Source organism: Leptopilina heterotoma, unplaced genomic scaffold (assembly GCF_015476425.1).
Source record: "Leptopilina heterotoma isolate Lh14 unplaced genomic scaffold, ASM1547642v1 Lhet_65, whole genome shotgun sequence".
Lineage (NCBI taxonomy): Eukaryota > Metazoa > Arthropoda > Insecta > Hymenoptera > Figitidae > Leptopilina > Leptopilina heterotoma.
This window is the reverse complement of record NW_025111152.1, coordinates 968,537-982,548: the sequence shown is the minus strand read 5'-3', so window position 1 is coordinate 982,548 and position 14,012 is coordinate 968,537. Positions and strand designations below refer to the sequence as shown.

The following is a 14,012-nucleotide window of genomic DNA, read 5'->3' as shown; positions in this document are numbered from 1 at the left end:
AAATTGCGTGACATCATTTGTGAACGCTCCCTATTAGCTGTGTTAAAGAATTTGTTATTGATTTTGTAAAATGTTATAACTTTTATAAAAATCAGTTTTTATCAACAACTTGATAATAATACTTTAAAAATATTTTAGCTGCTTCTGCAAATCATGTTTCTGCTAAGAGAGTTAGTATAATTAAAAATAACTTCACAAGTTTAATCATCAAGACCAAAAATTAGAGTTGTGCAAAAAGCTTGAAGCTTGATCGAGCTTTTCGTTTTGAGTACTCGAATTCACTCTAGTGCTCAAATTTAATCGAGTCCTCGAATTTACCCGAGAACTCGAATTTTTCGTGTTCTTGAAGTCACTCAAGTACTCGAAAATGTCGAGTACTTGATACATCGAGCCGGCTTGGGCTTGGCTCGGATCGACATTTCGAGCTTTTTGCACATCTCTACCAAAAATATACATTTTAATCCACTTAATCTTGCAATTATCAGCAAACAAAAACATGTGATGAGAATGTAATCCTTAAAGTCGTAGTAACTTTAAGAAAAAAAATGTACTATTAAACATATAATAGGAAATAATAACAAGAACACAAATAATGCACAACAACTGCAGACCACCGCGAGCGAAGCGAGACATTTGCGCGCGAAGCGCGCAACATAAAAAACGGAGCGCGAAGCGCGACGTGAGAAATAATCGACGGAGCGCGAATTAATTATTCATAACTGAATAAGAAATATAATTAAAGGAAAATAACTAAGAATTTTTTATTCATCATGTGAATCGCAGTTATGGCACGTAAAAAGTAGTTACGTCCACCCCAAAAAAGTGTTGCACATCACCCCAAATATGATATTTTGCGAAAAATGATTTGTACGCAATACAATGCAATGGAAACACAAAATATAAACAGTTAATTAAAAACACTTAAAAAACCAACAATAAACACATTCTTATCTATAAAATAAATTAAAACCCTTCACGAAACGACTAGAAATGTAAAGCGCGAGAAATATTTCCTTCTTGAGAAATTTAAGTCAACTTACGTACAGCAAACCTAGCTGCGAACTGTCTCGTGAGTTTTATATAAAAAACAAGCTACTGAGGACACAAACAAATGGCAATACTTGGCTCTGTTTAATATCGAACTGTAGATCAGAAATCATCGGTGTTGCACATCCCCCCATGTTTCACATCACCCTACAACTATGTATTTTAAAATATGATTGGATTCGCTTTGAATTTATTACACTGAGAGAAATGGATAGTTAGAATTTGATGGTTAAAAAAAAATTGTACGTGGTACCATCATTATGTTACTGGGTACAATCTATTATCCACTTTTTACAATCTAAGATGTTACCCGAGAACATATACATATGCTAACTTTCTGATTGTAGTTACTATACTATCAAATATTGTCGAAGTTTAACGTGAGCGCAAGCGCTGACTATGACAACACGTTTCAATGCAATTGAAAAAATTCGTTAGTGTTTCCAAATTCATTTAAAACTGAAAATTTTGTAAAAAATATTTCAGTGTTGTGGAATATGGAGTCTTTGATTCCAACTTTTGTCAGTTAGTTAATTATTTTTCTTATAGTTAATCAAAGACTATAAAATTTATACATGTTTATAACCTCAAAATTTTAAACGATTGAATTTTCTTTTAAAATGACAGGTTAATGCTAGCACAAGTTATTCTCATTTTACAATAAATTTTTTTAAAAGTGTTGGAAAGTCTCTGAAATTTGTAGGTTAAATGAGACTTCCGATTATCGCCAAATAGGAGAACGGCAGTGACTGGTTTAAAAGACCTGAAATAGGTAAACCAACATTCTCCATCAAAGTTTTCTCTGAACACAGGCACTTTTTACAAAATCTGCTTACACACACTGAATAAGCGTCTTCTAAATTATAATAACCGAAAAGATTGTTTAAATCCATGCGTAAACGTTATTGTAAAATGAAAAATTGATAAGTAATGTAATGCAAAGAATATGACAGCTCGGCCATTGTGCTTGCTCTGCATACTTCTGCCCTCTTCTGGCGATTGGCAATAATCTCTGATGGTATAACCCCAACCAACCATTTTTAACATCAAATATTGTTACCTGTACAATCAGATTTCAATAATCTTCTGATACACTGAGAGAAGAAAAGCACAGATTCTGAAATGGAAAAGTTCAGCATCTGTACTGCAATTGAACGCAGCAGCAGTGCCACTGTGTGATAGGTGTCGTGCTAAAGTGTGAAACGGATTTTGACTTTGGCTTGAGGTACAGATGTTGTACTTCAAATGCTACTGTTTAGAAGTACAGTATCTGTCAGTCACTATGAAACAGATCCTGTACTAATTAGTTCGTACCGCCGCCGCGCTGCTTGAGCATAGTATCTGAACTATGAATGACACCAACTGAATAAAATTTAGAACGGGCACTGACACGCATTTTACACGGCCGGTGTTTGTCACAGTACGGATTCTGTGCTTTTCTTCTCTCAGTGTAGTAAATACTACAATCTAGATAGCTGTCTGTATACGTAGCATTAAAGATGGTCACCCTAACCATCATTATTATGTTACCCACTACTATAAATTTCTCTCCGTGTAGCAATATTGCTATATCTTCTTAAAGTACAGGGTTCAGGATTTAATTTGACTCCTTTGACAAGTCTCTAGCACGTCGGATTTACCCGGTAGAAATTTTAAAAAACTGCAAAAAAACATGATTTTTTGGAATTTACCCCCACTTTTCTCAAAATCCTGACGTGATGGGAGGTTTTAGTTGCCAGATTTGGATTAAGAGCACCAAAAACTGCGGGAAATTACTTCTCGATCTCAGACAACGGAAATTTAAATTTTTTTTGCTGGCTTGTGTAATCATTAAAATCTTTCTTTTGGAGATGAACGTTGGGGTATTGCTGAAGACTTAAGTATATACCGTATATAATCTCCAATATTAAAGCATCAGAAATTCCTTTTTGTTTTTAAAATGCAATGAATACAAAACTCAGTCTGGTGCAACAATAAATTGTGTATTTATATTGTGGATATAAAAAGAAAGAAATGGAAGTATTTAAGAATTATTAAAAGAATAGTAATTGTAATTGCAGGTGGTGTGCGCAGTCTGCAAACACGTATCTGTGACGTACGAACCCTTCATGTATTTGTCGGTGCCATTACCTCACGCTATGGAAAGACAATTGAGTGTTACGTACGTTCCTGCGAACAATGAATCTCCCGTGAGATGTGTTGTCTCTTTGAACAAACAGTCAAGAATTGGTAAATTGAAGGAAGAATTACTGAAACTTCTCGGCAAGGAACACGTGGCAATGTCTAACATTGCGCTCGCCGAAGTTTTAGAGAATCACATTGCTAGGATATTGGTTAGTATTTCTATACAAATCAATTTTATAAATAAAACTAAAATTAGATGCGGCTTAAGTTCTCAACATTTTTCAAAACATTCTGGAGTTTAGCCTCATAAAATTAGTAAATAGTTTCAATTTCACAAAAATATTTTAAGTAATTTATCTTAAAAAATGTGAGATTTTCAACATTTTTTTAACATTGCTGGGAGAATCAAGAAGGCGACTATTTGTCAAACTAAACTGTCGTCGATACTGTTCTCCAACAATAAATAACAGTGAAAGAACATTTTCGTAATTTAAAGATTTATTACGAAGCTACATTTCACTGTACATTTCAATTTTATTCAATTGTAAATGCTCAAAAAATGCGACATTTTCAAATTTTGTAGTGTAAATAACAAGTGTAGTCAAATATTTCATAATTTATTTTTAATTACATTTTTGAAATATATAATTCGAAAGTTTTTAAATAATTGCAATTTTTAAAAATTTTATTAAAAATAATTGGTTTTTTCAAGTATTTTATTCAAATTTTGGAAAATTAAATTAAATATTTATAATTGCAAATTTAAAGAATAATTTAAATATCAAATTTTTAATAAAAAACGAAAATGAAAATTAGTTTTAAAAAAACATTTTAGTAAGAAATTATTTTAATTTTGTAAATTCGCAGACTTTTTTGTTATAACTTTTTTAAATTCATTTATTTTCCCTATTTTCAATTACATATTTCCAAAAATTCAAATGTAAAGTTGAATATGTGAATATTTAAAAAATTGTAAAATTGATATGTACAAAAAATAATTATATTGAAATTTTTTAGAATTATTATTACAATTTTGGAGAAAACAATTGTTTTCAAAATTTTTAATCAAAATTGTTGAAGAAAATGTTTAGTTTTTTAAATTGTCCGAAAATTCTTTTAAAAAACTTAATTTTTTTTTTGAAACTTTGGAAAAATCATGTATTTTCATATTTGCAATTAAAATTCTTCAAAAGCATGATTTTTTAAAATAATTTTAAAAATTCTTTTAAAAATTGAATTACTGTCAAGAAATTCCACTAAATTTCAGTTGAAACATTTTTTAATTATATATAGGGGCTTATATTATAAAAATTTTCATCTCTTTAGTATGCTTGACAATACCCCAAAACCGTTTTTCGATTTGTCAAAAACTAAGGAAAATAACCCGACTTAAAAAATTGCAAAATACATGGGTTTTTGTACTTTTCAAAGAAAAATAATTATTTCCTTGAGCTCACGAATAACCTAGGTCACCATACTTTCCCAAAAACTTTTCACATATATGCTAAAGAAAATATGTCAAAGTGAGCTCTCCAAAGTTTTAGCCAGTCTCAAAAAATCCAAAATGGCCGCGCCAATATGGTGACGAATTTTCAAAATTTTGATCAGATCATGTCAGATTCGCTTGAAATTCGTTACTCGGGGGTTTTCAAGGTCGCCAATTACAAATCCGACATCAGATTTCCAAAATTCAAAATGGCGGATCCAATATGGCCGACTATTTTAAAATTTTGATTTGATTCCTTTTAAACTCAATATCTAGGGGTTTTGGGGGTCTGTGATTATGAATTTGAAGTCAGTTTTAGAAAATTAAAAATGGCGGATCCAATATGGCGGACGATTTAAAAAAAAATTGATCCAATGCGCGTTAAACTCAGTATCTGGGGTTTTTTAAGGTCGATGATTCTGAATTTGGTGTCAGTTTTTAAAATTTTTTAAAAGCGGAACTTATATGGTGGACAATTTTTTCAAAAATGTCCGTTTTTAAAACCTAAGGTTACGGTCTGACATTTTCGTGTATTCTTAATAGCGCGTGCTTTTTATGTTTCTAATCGTAGACCTTTCTGGTGTTTTAATAGTTCACCTAGTACAATTTCGCTTGCGTTTTACGTTCGTTTTTGTTCGCTTACGTTTTATTTTCTAAACGATCAATGTTTTGTTAGTTCACTTTATTCAGCGTCGTTCTTTGTTTCATTTTTACTCGGTTCACCTGTCTAAGTGTTTTGGTAGTATACTTAGTACAGCATGTTTCATTTGTTTCATTATCTAATCGATCGTCTTTCTTATGTTTTATTAGTTCACTTTATAAAGCATCGTTTATTTGTTGTATTTTCTAACCAGTACACCTTCCTAAGTGTTTTAATAGTAAACTTAGTACAGCTTTTTACATTTGTTTCATTTTATAATCAATCAGAGATTTATTAGTTTACTTTGTGCAGCGTCGTTCATTTCCTTGATTTTGTGATCGAGTTTTGATGGTACTTAGTCCAGCGTGTTTCATTTGTTTTATTCTCGCATCACGTAGCGTCCTTCATTTTTTATAAGTTAAAAAAAATACTTTTTATCTTAAAAAATGTTTATAAAAAGGTCTATTGGTATTGAGTTTAGTTCTTGATAATCTGATACCTGTACGTATTGTCTTCTTAAAACTGATTTTAGTATTACACTGTATGACAAGTTAGTGTTGTTTTCTTCTAAAAATTGGTTTTCATTATGGCGACTTCTATAGATTTGAATACAAATAGATGCACAATGACTCAGCATCAGTGTATTGTTTGTCACAAGAGTCAGAATCTTGTACGAGTTTTACCTGATTTAAGAACTCAAGTATTCCTCAAAAGAGAATTGTTTGTTCCCCCAGCATCAAGGTGCTGTAAAAAACATTTGCTTGGAGGGTTTCTAAAGGAGGAACTAATTGACTCACTTACAGTTCAATCAGATGTTTCAGTAGTAAATAGTAAAACAATTGAAGAATTGCTTTGTAACTTGCGAAAAATTGCATCTAAATAAGGTTTAGATTTTGATCGCTATGGTGCTCTAAATAATAATGATTATTATAATCTAACTGAGGTAATGAAATGTGATTTTGATTCTCTTGATGAGTATGTATAGGACCATTTACGATCAACAACTGACAGGTCTTACAGAACATGTTTAGCATTGCTTTTGATGAAACTTCGAACAGGTCTTTCTCTTTCTGTTCTGTCTACTTTATTCGGAATTTCGAAAAGAAGAACAGGTATAGCAATCGCATCAAGTCGGGAAGCTCTGATGAAATCTTTTGTGCCTGTTTTTAGGAACAGATCACATTACTCCCTCAGAGTTTATTGCAAAACACACAACAACTATGTCAAAAACTCTTTTTGCTGAAGGAAAAGATGTATGTGGCTGATTCTCAAAAAAAGTCGAAAATGGCTTTACCAAATTAATAAATTTTTTTTGACATATTATTGAATTTTTTTTAACATTCAGTTGTTTATGTATTAATTAATTAAAATATTATAATGGTCCCCAACTTTTTTGAGTTTGAATCAAATATAAAGGTTCCCCCATTCAAAATTCTGTGAGGGAATGACGAAACGAAAGAAAATGACCATTATCTCAGAAACATAACCTTATTTCTTCACGTACTATGTACTGTGAGATATTGGTACCGGAACCACATAAAAATATACTATGATTATTAAATAAAAAAGTTCTTACCTTTTTAAAACGCAAATGAGGGAATGACGGTAAGAAATGTAATGCTTAAAAAAATTACTAACAAATTTGTTTTAACACAACATTCTTTCCACAACCATTCGATCTAGTGTATGTTGTTAATGACATTGTTGACAACTTTTAAAAAAAATCAAACCAGGGCTTGGTAGGTCTTCAAATTAAGCTGCAATCACACTGTTTCAAAGCGGTGAGGGAATGATGCATTTTTTATGGACAAATTTTGAAGTATGTTTAAAAGTATCTCCATTTGTTGTTTTTCAATTATAAACTCATGTAGTTACAGGCAATACTATCTTGTATAAGTAAAAAATAAAATAACAAAAAATTATTAAGGAATTTTACCTTTTGAGTTAATAATTCTCTTCGAATTTAGCATTTGGACACAGTGAGGGAATTATTTTCAGGGTATTTTCTTGGACATATCTTTTTTGTTTATCATATAAAAAAATTTTTTTTTTACTAAATTCGTACATCTAGTACAGTAGTTTAATTAAAAAAAAAAGTTTTTCAAAATTGACGATGCTGATTTACAAAAATCATTATGGACATCAATTTCGATTTTTCTTAAGAATCAGCCATGTATTGTTGTGGCAGATGGAACTTACATTTACATTCAGAAGAGTTCAAATTATCAATTTCAAAGACGCTGTTATTCGGTGCACAAAGGCAGGCCTCTTGTCAAACCTATGGTGATTGTAAGTACCACAGGATACATTTTAGATGTTTTTGGACCTTATTTTGCAGACGGTAAAAATAATGATGCTAGCATTTTAGCAAGTCTTATGAAAAAAGAATCACAAGCTCTTCGCTCATGGCTGCCACCAGACAGCGTATTTGTGGTCGATCGTGGATTTAGAGACTGTTTGGAAATGTTTGAAGATTTGGAATTCATTTCTAAAATGCCGCATTTTCTAAAGAAGGGGTCGCAACATACTACACTTGAAGCAAATGAGTCTCGTCTTGTAACAAAAGTACGTTGGGTGGTAGAAGCTGTCAACGGTCTTATAAAGAAATGGAAAGCCCTTGACCAGGTTTTCCAATAGTCAAATTCCGTACATAGAAAAATACGTACACATCGTTTGTGCTCTTTGCAACTCATTCCGTCCTCCAAGGTTGACTGGAAAATCTGACGATCTCATCATTGCCGAACGTATGTTGCGATTAGCTGATAAGCCGAATGTTTTGCAAGAAAGAGCTGAAAAAGAAGATTGGTCGAAAAAGAGAGTAATCTGGCAGCCCATGGATGACAATTCCCTTCCAGACTTTCCAAAACTAACTGTAGATGAGTTAACACAATTAACAATCGGAGTTTATCAACTCAAGCAAGCACGTTCCTATACTGAGGAACACTTAAACGACGATGGTATGTACCAACTTTCAGTCCACCGACAATGCAATAATGTAATACGAATTCAAATTCAATCGCGTCACACTTCTTCAAAGGTTTATAACCTTTGGATAGAATACAGTAATGGAATTAATCCTATTAGTTCCTGGTATTGTCAATGTAAGGCAGGAGCTAGAACAATCGGATGCTGTGCTCATGTAGCCTCAGTTTTGTGGTATTTAGGATGCTTTAGACACAATGATGTACCATTAAGACCAGCTCAATGTTATAACTCTTATGTGGATGATGCTCCTGCTACCAGTGCATCTGACTGGTCTGATGGACAGGATTCTGGTGAAGAATCTTAATAAGAATCTTTTATCGCATTATTTTCAGTAAGATTCGATTTTTTAAATCAGTTCCATACATGTATTTAATGCATTCATTAGAATAGTTGATATAATCAGCCCGGTTTGTGTATGTAGTGTTTAAGCGTTTTAAATAATTTCTTTTAAATATTTGTTTCCGTACATTAAGTAGTCGTTATTTATAATATTTAAGTCTTGTAAATAGTATCTGTATATTTTGTACATAGTGTTTCGATTTTACATTTATTTCTGTATATTGAGTAGTCATTATTTACAGTATTTAAGTTTTGTAAATAGTATCTGTATATTTTGTACATAGTGGGGTGTAAAGTAGATTGCCTCCTTGTGGTGCACCCTAAGTAAAGCTAAATAATCTATATAAATAATATAAACCGTTTATATATGTAAATTCAATATACACAGGTATGACTTCTAATAATGTAGAGTTCTTCACAGTACCCGGAAGTTTAGATGCATTGCTTTACAAAAATGTGTCAATTCTTTTAGAAATTGTCCACCATATAAGTTCCGCTTTTAAAAAATTTTGAAAACTGACACCAAATTCAGAATCATCGACCTTAAAAAATCCCAGATACTGAGTTTAACGCGCATTGGATCAATTTTTTTTAAAATCGTCCGCCATATTGGATCCGCCATTTTTAATTTTCTAAAACTGACTTCAAATTCATGATCACAGACCCCCAAAACCCTTAGATATTGAGTTTAAAAGGAACCAAATCAAAATTTTAAAATAGTCGGCCATATTGGATCCGCCATTTTGAATTTTGGAAATCTGATGTCGGATTTGTAATTGGCGACCTTGAAAACCCCCGAGTAACGAATTTCAAGCGAATCTGACATGATCTGATCAAAATTTTGAAAATTCGTCACCATATTGGCGCGGCCATTTTGGATTTTTTGAGACTGGCTAAAACTTTGGAGAGCTCACTTTGACATATTTTCTTTAGCATATATGTGGAAAGTTTTTGGGAAAGTATGGTGATCAAGGTTATTCGTGAGCTCAAGGAAATAACTATTTTTCTTTGAAAAGTACAAAAACCCATGTATTTTGCAATTTTTTAAGTCGGGTTATTTTCCTTAGTTTTTGACAAGTCGAAAAACAGTTTTGGGGTATTGTCAAGCATACTAAAGAGATGAAAATTTTCATAATATAAGCCGATTTTATCGTGGCCCAAAAAACGACCTTATTGACACCCATCCTTTTTCATTATAACTATTTTAAAGTATGGCTCAAAAACTGTTATTCCCTAAAAGAGTTTTTATTTTTTCGTCTATTTTAATATAAAATTTTTTAATTATTACGTTTCTTGCTAAATTCTTTTTTTGAGTCGGAGTTGATAATTGAATTAGGTTTTTGATGTTTTACTGATTATTTTAATTACAACCAAAGTGATTCTGACATAAATTGATGCAAAAACAACAATGACATAAAAATCAGTGGTTTTAATTAACAAATTCACCTTTAAATTTGTATTATAAATAAATATATATTTTGCGTATTTTTATTGTTTCTCAACTCCTTCCCCAGGTAAAACAAGCATTTTTCGAAATAATTTTTTATTTCAACTTATAATATCGATAAAGGTAATTGAATTTGATAAAACCTCCAAAGGACTTTTCATATAATCCTTAATTAACGGAATAATTAATGTTTTTCATGCGTTTCTCAACTCCGAATTTCTCAACTCCACCCTTTGAGAGTAAAATGAGCATGCGCAAATTGCGTATAAGCATCCGACGCGTGACGACAGAACTACATATATCATATATTACAAATCTTTATCTTTGCCTTCTTTGGTTTTTAATTATTTATACATTTAGAGTTTATGTTCTATAGTTTTCTGTTTATTTCCAGGCTGCATAGTATTATTGAATTTTTAAAATTAATATTGGATTTGTATTCAGAGACCCCATAAACAAACATATCGAAGCAATTTTTGAAAATATAACAAATTGGATACATAAGTTCTAAAAAAGTCGTTCGCCATTCTGAATTTTTAAAAATTGACATCAGATTCGAAATCAGCAAACCGAAATACCACTAATTACCAATTTTTAAGCAAATCCGAGCAATTTTTAAAAATATTGTCCGCCATATTATATCCGCAATTTGGAATTTCTTTTAATTGACATTGGATTCGTAATCAGCGACCCTAAAAGCGACCGAGTACAAGTTTTCAACAGCCTCCCTGGGACACGAAAAAGTGAACTTAACTTTTGTGACATTTTGAAAGAATCATAAAACATAAATGATTGTAGTTACTTTTTAAAAAAATGTTAAAGCTCAAGTATTCATTGAAGTCTCTTTTTTTTGGTTATAATAAATAAAAAGAATGTAAAAATATTTTTTTAAAAAATTGTTTTCTTTTTAAAAAAGAATTAATTTGCTAAAAACATAGGCATCATAGCGTCGAGCGTTCCAGCCTTACATGCTATTTCGGCTTCATAGAACAAAAATTTAGATAGTGTCACTAATGCTGGTTCTTTTTGTGTACCATTTTCATGTAAATATCTATTGTAATTGTATACCATTGCATAAGGTATTTTTTGTATAATTTCGTTAATAAGATCGGGACTATGCAGATACCCTGTGTGTTCTGCAGCTTCCAAGGCAGCTACACAGTTTCTTACTCTTGTTGCAAAATTCACCAGCTCTGCATTATTATTAAATATTTTTGGCAAACTCTTAACGTCTTCAATGATTCGTCTCGCAACCACATTAGGATTCCCAAATCGTAGTTCCAATAATTTCATAATTTGACTAGTGCCGCTCGTGGTCACCATCAGTGATGCAACCGCTTCCTTCGCTGGTCCCCTCAAACTTTCGTATAATCTCAAGAGATTCTCTTCCTCACTAAATCCTCCTCTTTTGGTTGTTTCGATAAAGGCTCTGTTGAAGCATGGCTACTCTAAAATGTCTCTTTTGAATATTGGTAGATTCTTCCCTATTGTGATTCGTTGTAGTATTCGTCGAGACATATCATCAGTATGCGGAATTTTCAATGTGTTTAATTCATCTTCATTTGTGGGAATCCGCGACGTAGAAGGGACAGGCTCACCTTTTTGTGGCTTCGTATATGACGTTTGAACTTCATTTGTAACATCAGAATCGTAATATTCGTTGTTTGCGTTATCTATCCAGCTTTGAATATCGGCTCTTTTTTGGATGTCATCTAACTTACGTTTACGGACACGATGACTGGATGAGGATTGAAATTCTCCAACATTATATTCAGTTTCGGCGATATCTGCGGCAAGTTTTTGGTTGATTAAATCCATTTTCAATTGAACCTTTTCCTCAACAAGTCTACTTTGAATAGCAAAACTTTCTTTTGCTGTCTTTATTTCCAACAATCTTCTTTTTTTCGACATTTTAGAACTACTCTCGAACATGGATATGTCTTCACGTGTGCTGCCAGTCCTTGACATATCTAGATCATTTCGATTATGAATATTGGTTTGTGGTTGACGATTATCCAAACGCCTTTGCTTGATACTCGTTGCGTCCATAGGTACAGTATCAGAATCACTGTCATCTCCGGTTATATTTGAAACATGTGTTGAATTTCCTGGACGGTCGGGTGCTCTTTTTCCACATGCCATTCTTCTTGATAAACTATAATTTATATTTTCATTTTCTATTGTAATCATTAAGGCAGGACAAGGTTAATAACGTTATCAACAATAAGTTACCCGGCGCCTCCACCATTTGTTATTCTAATACCGGGCTTGCCCTGAATTAATGATTGGGATTTTTCTTTATTAATTAGAGAGGATAGATAGGATTGTTAACAATTATATTTATTATATTATTTTTTATTTACAATTACAAAAATGGTTTTGCTTATCACTAAATACAATCTATTTGAGCATGGGAAAATAAATTATTTACAATTGTATTTATTTTATTATTTATGTTACAATGGTTTTACTTATTACTAAATACAATCTATTTGAACAGTCGGGGGCGCTAAATTATTTGTGAATTTTAGAGAAATCTTTAATCCACTGGTCAATCCACTAGTGGATTATTCATTAAATATTTTAAACATAAGTCAATCCATTACTTGGATTATTCCAATGTTAATTATTTTAATTAAACAATTATTTATTCAACAATATTTTAACATTAACGATTCAAAAAATTTGTCAATCCATTACAGGTTTATTCAAAATAATAATTTTCAGAAAACAATTGTCAATCCACTTCTGGATTATTCAGATTAATTATTTTAAAGAAAAAGTCAATCCACTTCTGGATTATTCAATTAATTATTAAAGATAACAAATGTCAATCCTCTACAGGATTTTTTATAATAATTGTTAATCCACTAAAGGATTATTTATTTAAATATTTGTGTACTTGCTTATGTGGTGATTGATCCGATAATCCGCACACCTCGCTGTTCTATTCACCTTGGATTCCTCTCTTCGTTCAATTACAAATACAATTTTTAATTTCCTTCCTCTTCGGTGGTCAATTAACTACTGTCCTTCAAATTTTCTCTTTTCCCTTTCTTCTGCGGTTTCTCCCCTCTCTTCCTTTTTCTTCCAAAATTTTCTTATTTCCATTTCTCCTCTCGAACACATTTGCCTTTCCTCTTTTACGACCTATTGTCTCGAAGGTGAACAATAGATTCCTTCTCCTTCTTGTTTGACCCTTATTCTCCAAACGCAAACAACCAACCAAAGTAAACAAATCGAATAATACAATTTCAAATACACAGCAGAATAATTTTAATAACTTTGAATTATAACATTAACGAACAATATTAAACTACCAATTTCAAATTAATTTTCTTTTTTTCTTTTCTTCTTTTTTTTAACTTAATTTTATTTTGTCCGCAACAGACCTGATTCTGAAGAATCACCAATATAAAGCTAAATCAATTATCGCCTTTTAAAACTAGATAATATACCTTTGATTTAATCGTTTGACCAAGCAAATTGGAGTTTAACTCTAATCACTGCAACTGCCCAGATAGCCAATCGTACTAATCACTATTTTTTAGTACAGAGTATTGGTATCGTACTCATATTGTACTTGTACGAAATAATAAAGTATGTACATACAAGTACGATACTAGTATAAAAATGGTATGTCGTACGATTGGAATTTTAAAATTGCCAAAGTTCTCCGTACTAGTATAATACTAGGTACAATACCAGTTCGACGTAATAATTGGGATTTTAGGTTATAAATTGCCAATGCTTCTCCGCCATTATCAGTACGATATACCAGTACAGTGCGAAGGTACATGGCTGGTACTGTACTAGTACGCTGGCTATCTGGGTGGTTTTATCAAAATTGTAACAACTGCACCTAATCTCCTCTACACTTTTGACAGAAAATTGTAATTTTTATTCAAATGCAACTTTCATTCATTTTAAATGTTCAAAATTAA

At 31.7% G+C, this 14,012-nt stretch overlaps 1 protein-coding gene across 3 annotated transcripts in view; it reads left to right on the top strand.

Moving 5' to 3' along the window:
• The window catches only part of LOC122509966 (ubiquitin carboxyl-terminal hydrolase 6-like), a 124,880-nt gene that overhangs the window by 57,133 nt on the left and 53,735 nt on the right, over nucleotides 1-14,012 (top strand). For 2 of the 3 annotated variants that reach the window (XM_043624323.1, XM_043624326.1), the window contains one exon: nucleotides 3,108-3,380. The exons of the other annotated variant lie outside the window; for it this stretch is intronic. In XM_043624323.1, the coding sequence (XP_043480258.1) occupies nucleotides 3,108-3,380 (273 nt within the window). The remainder of the gene's footprint in view (nucleotides 1-3,107; nucleotides 3,381-14,012) is intronic. 3 annotated transcript variants of the gene reach the window in all.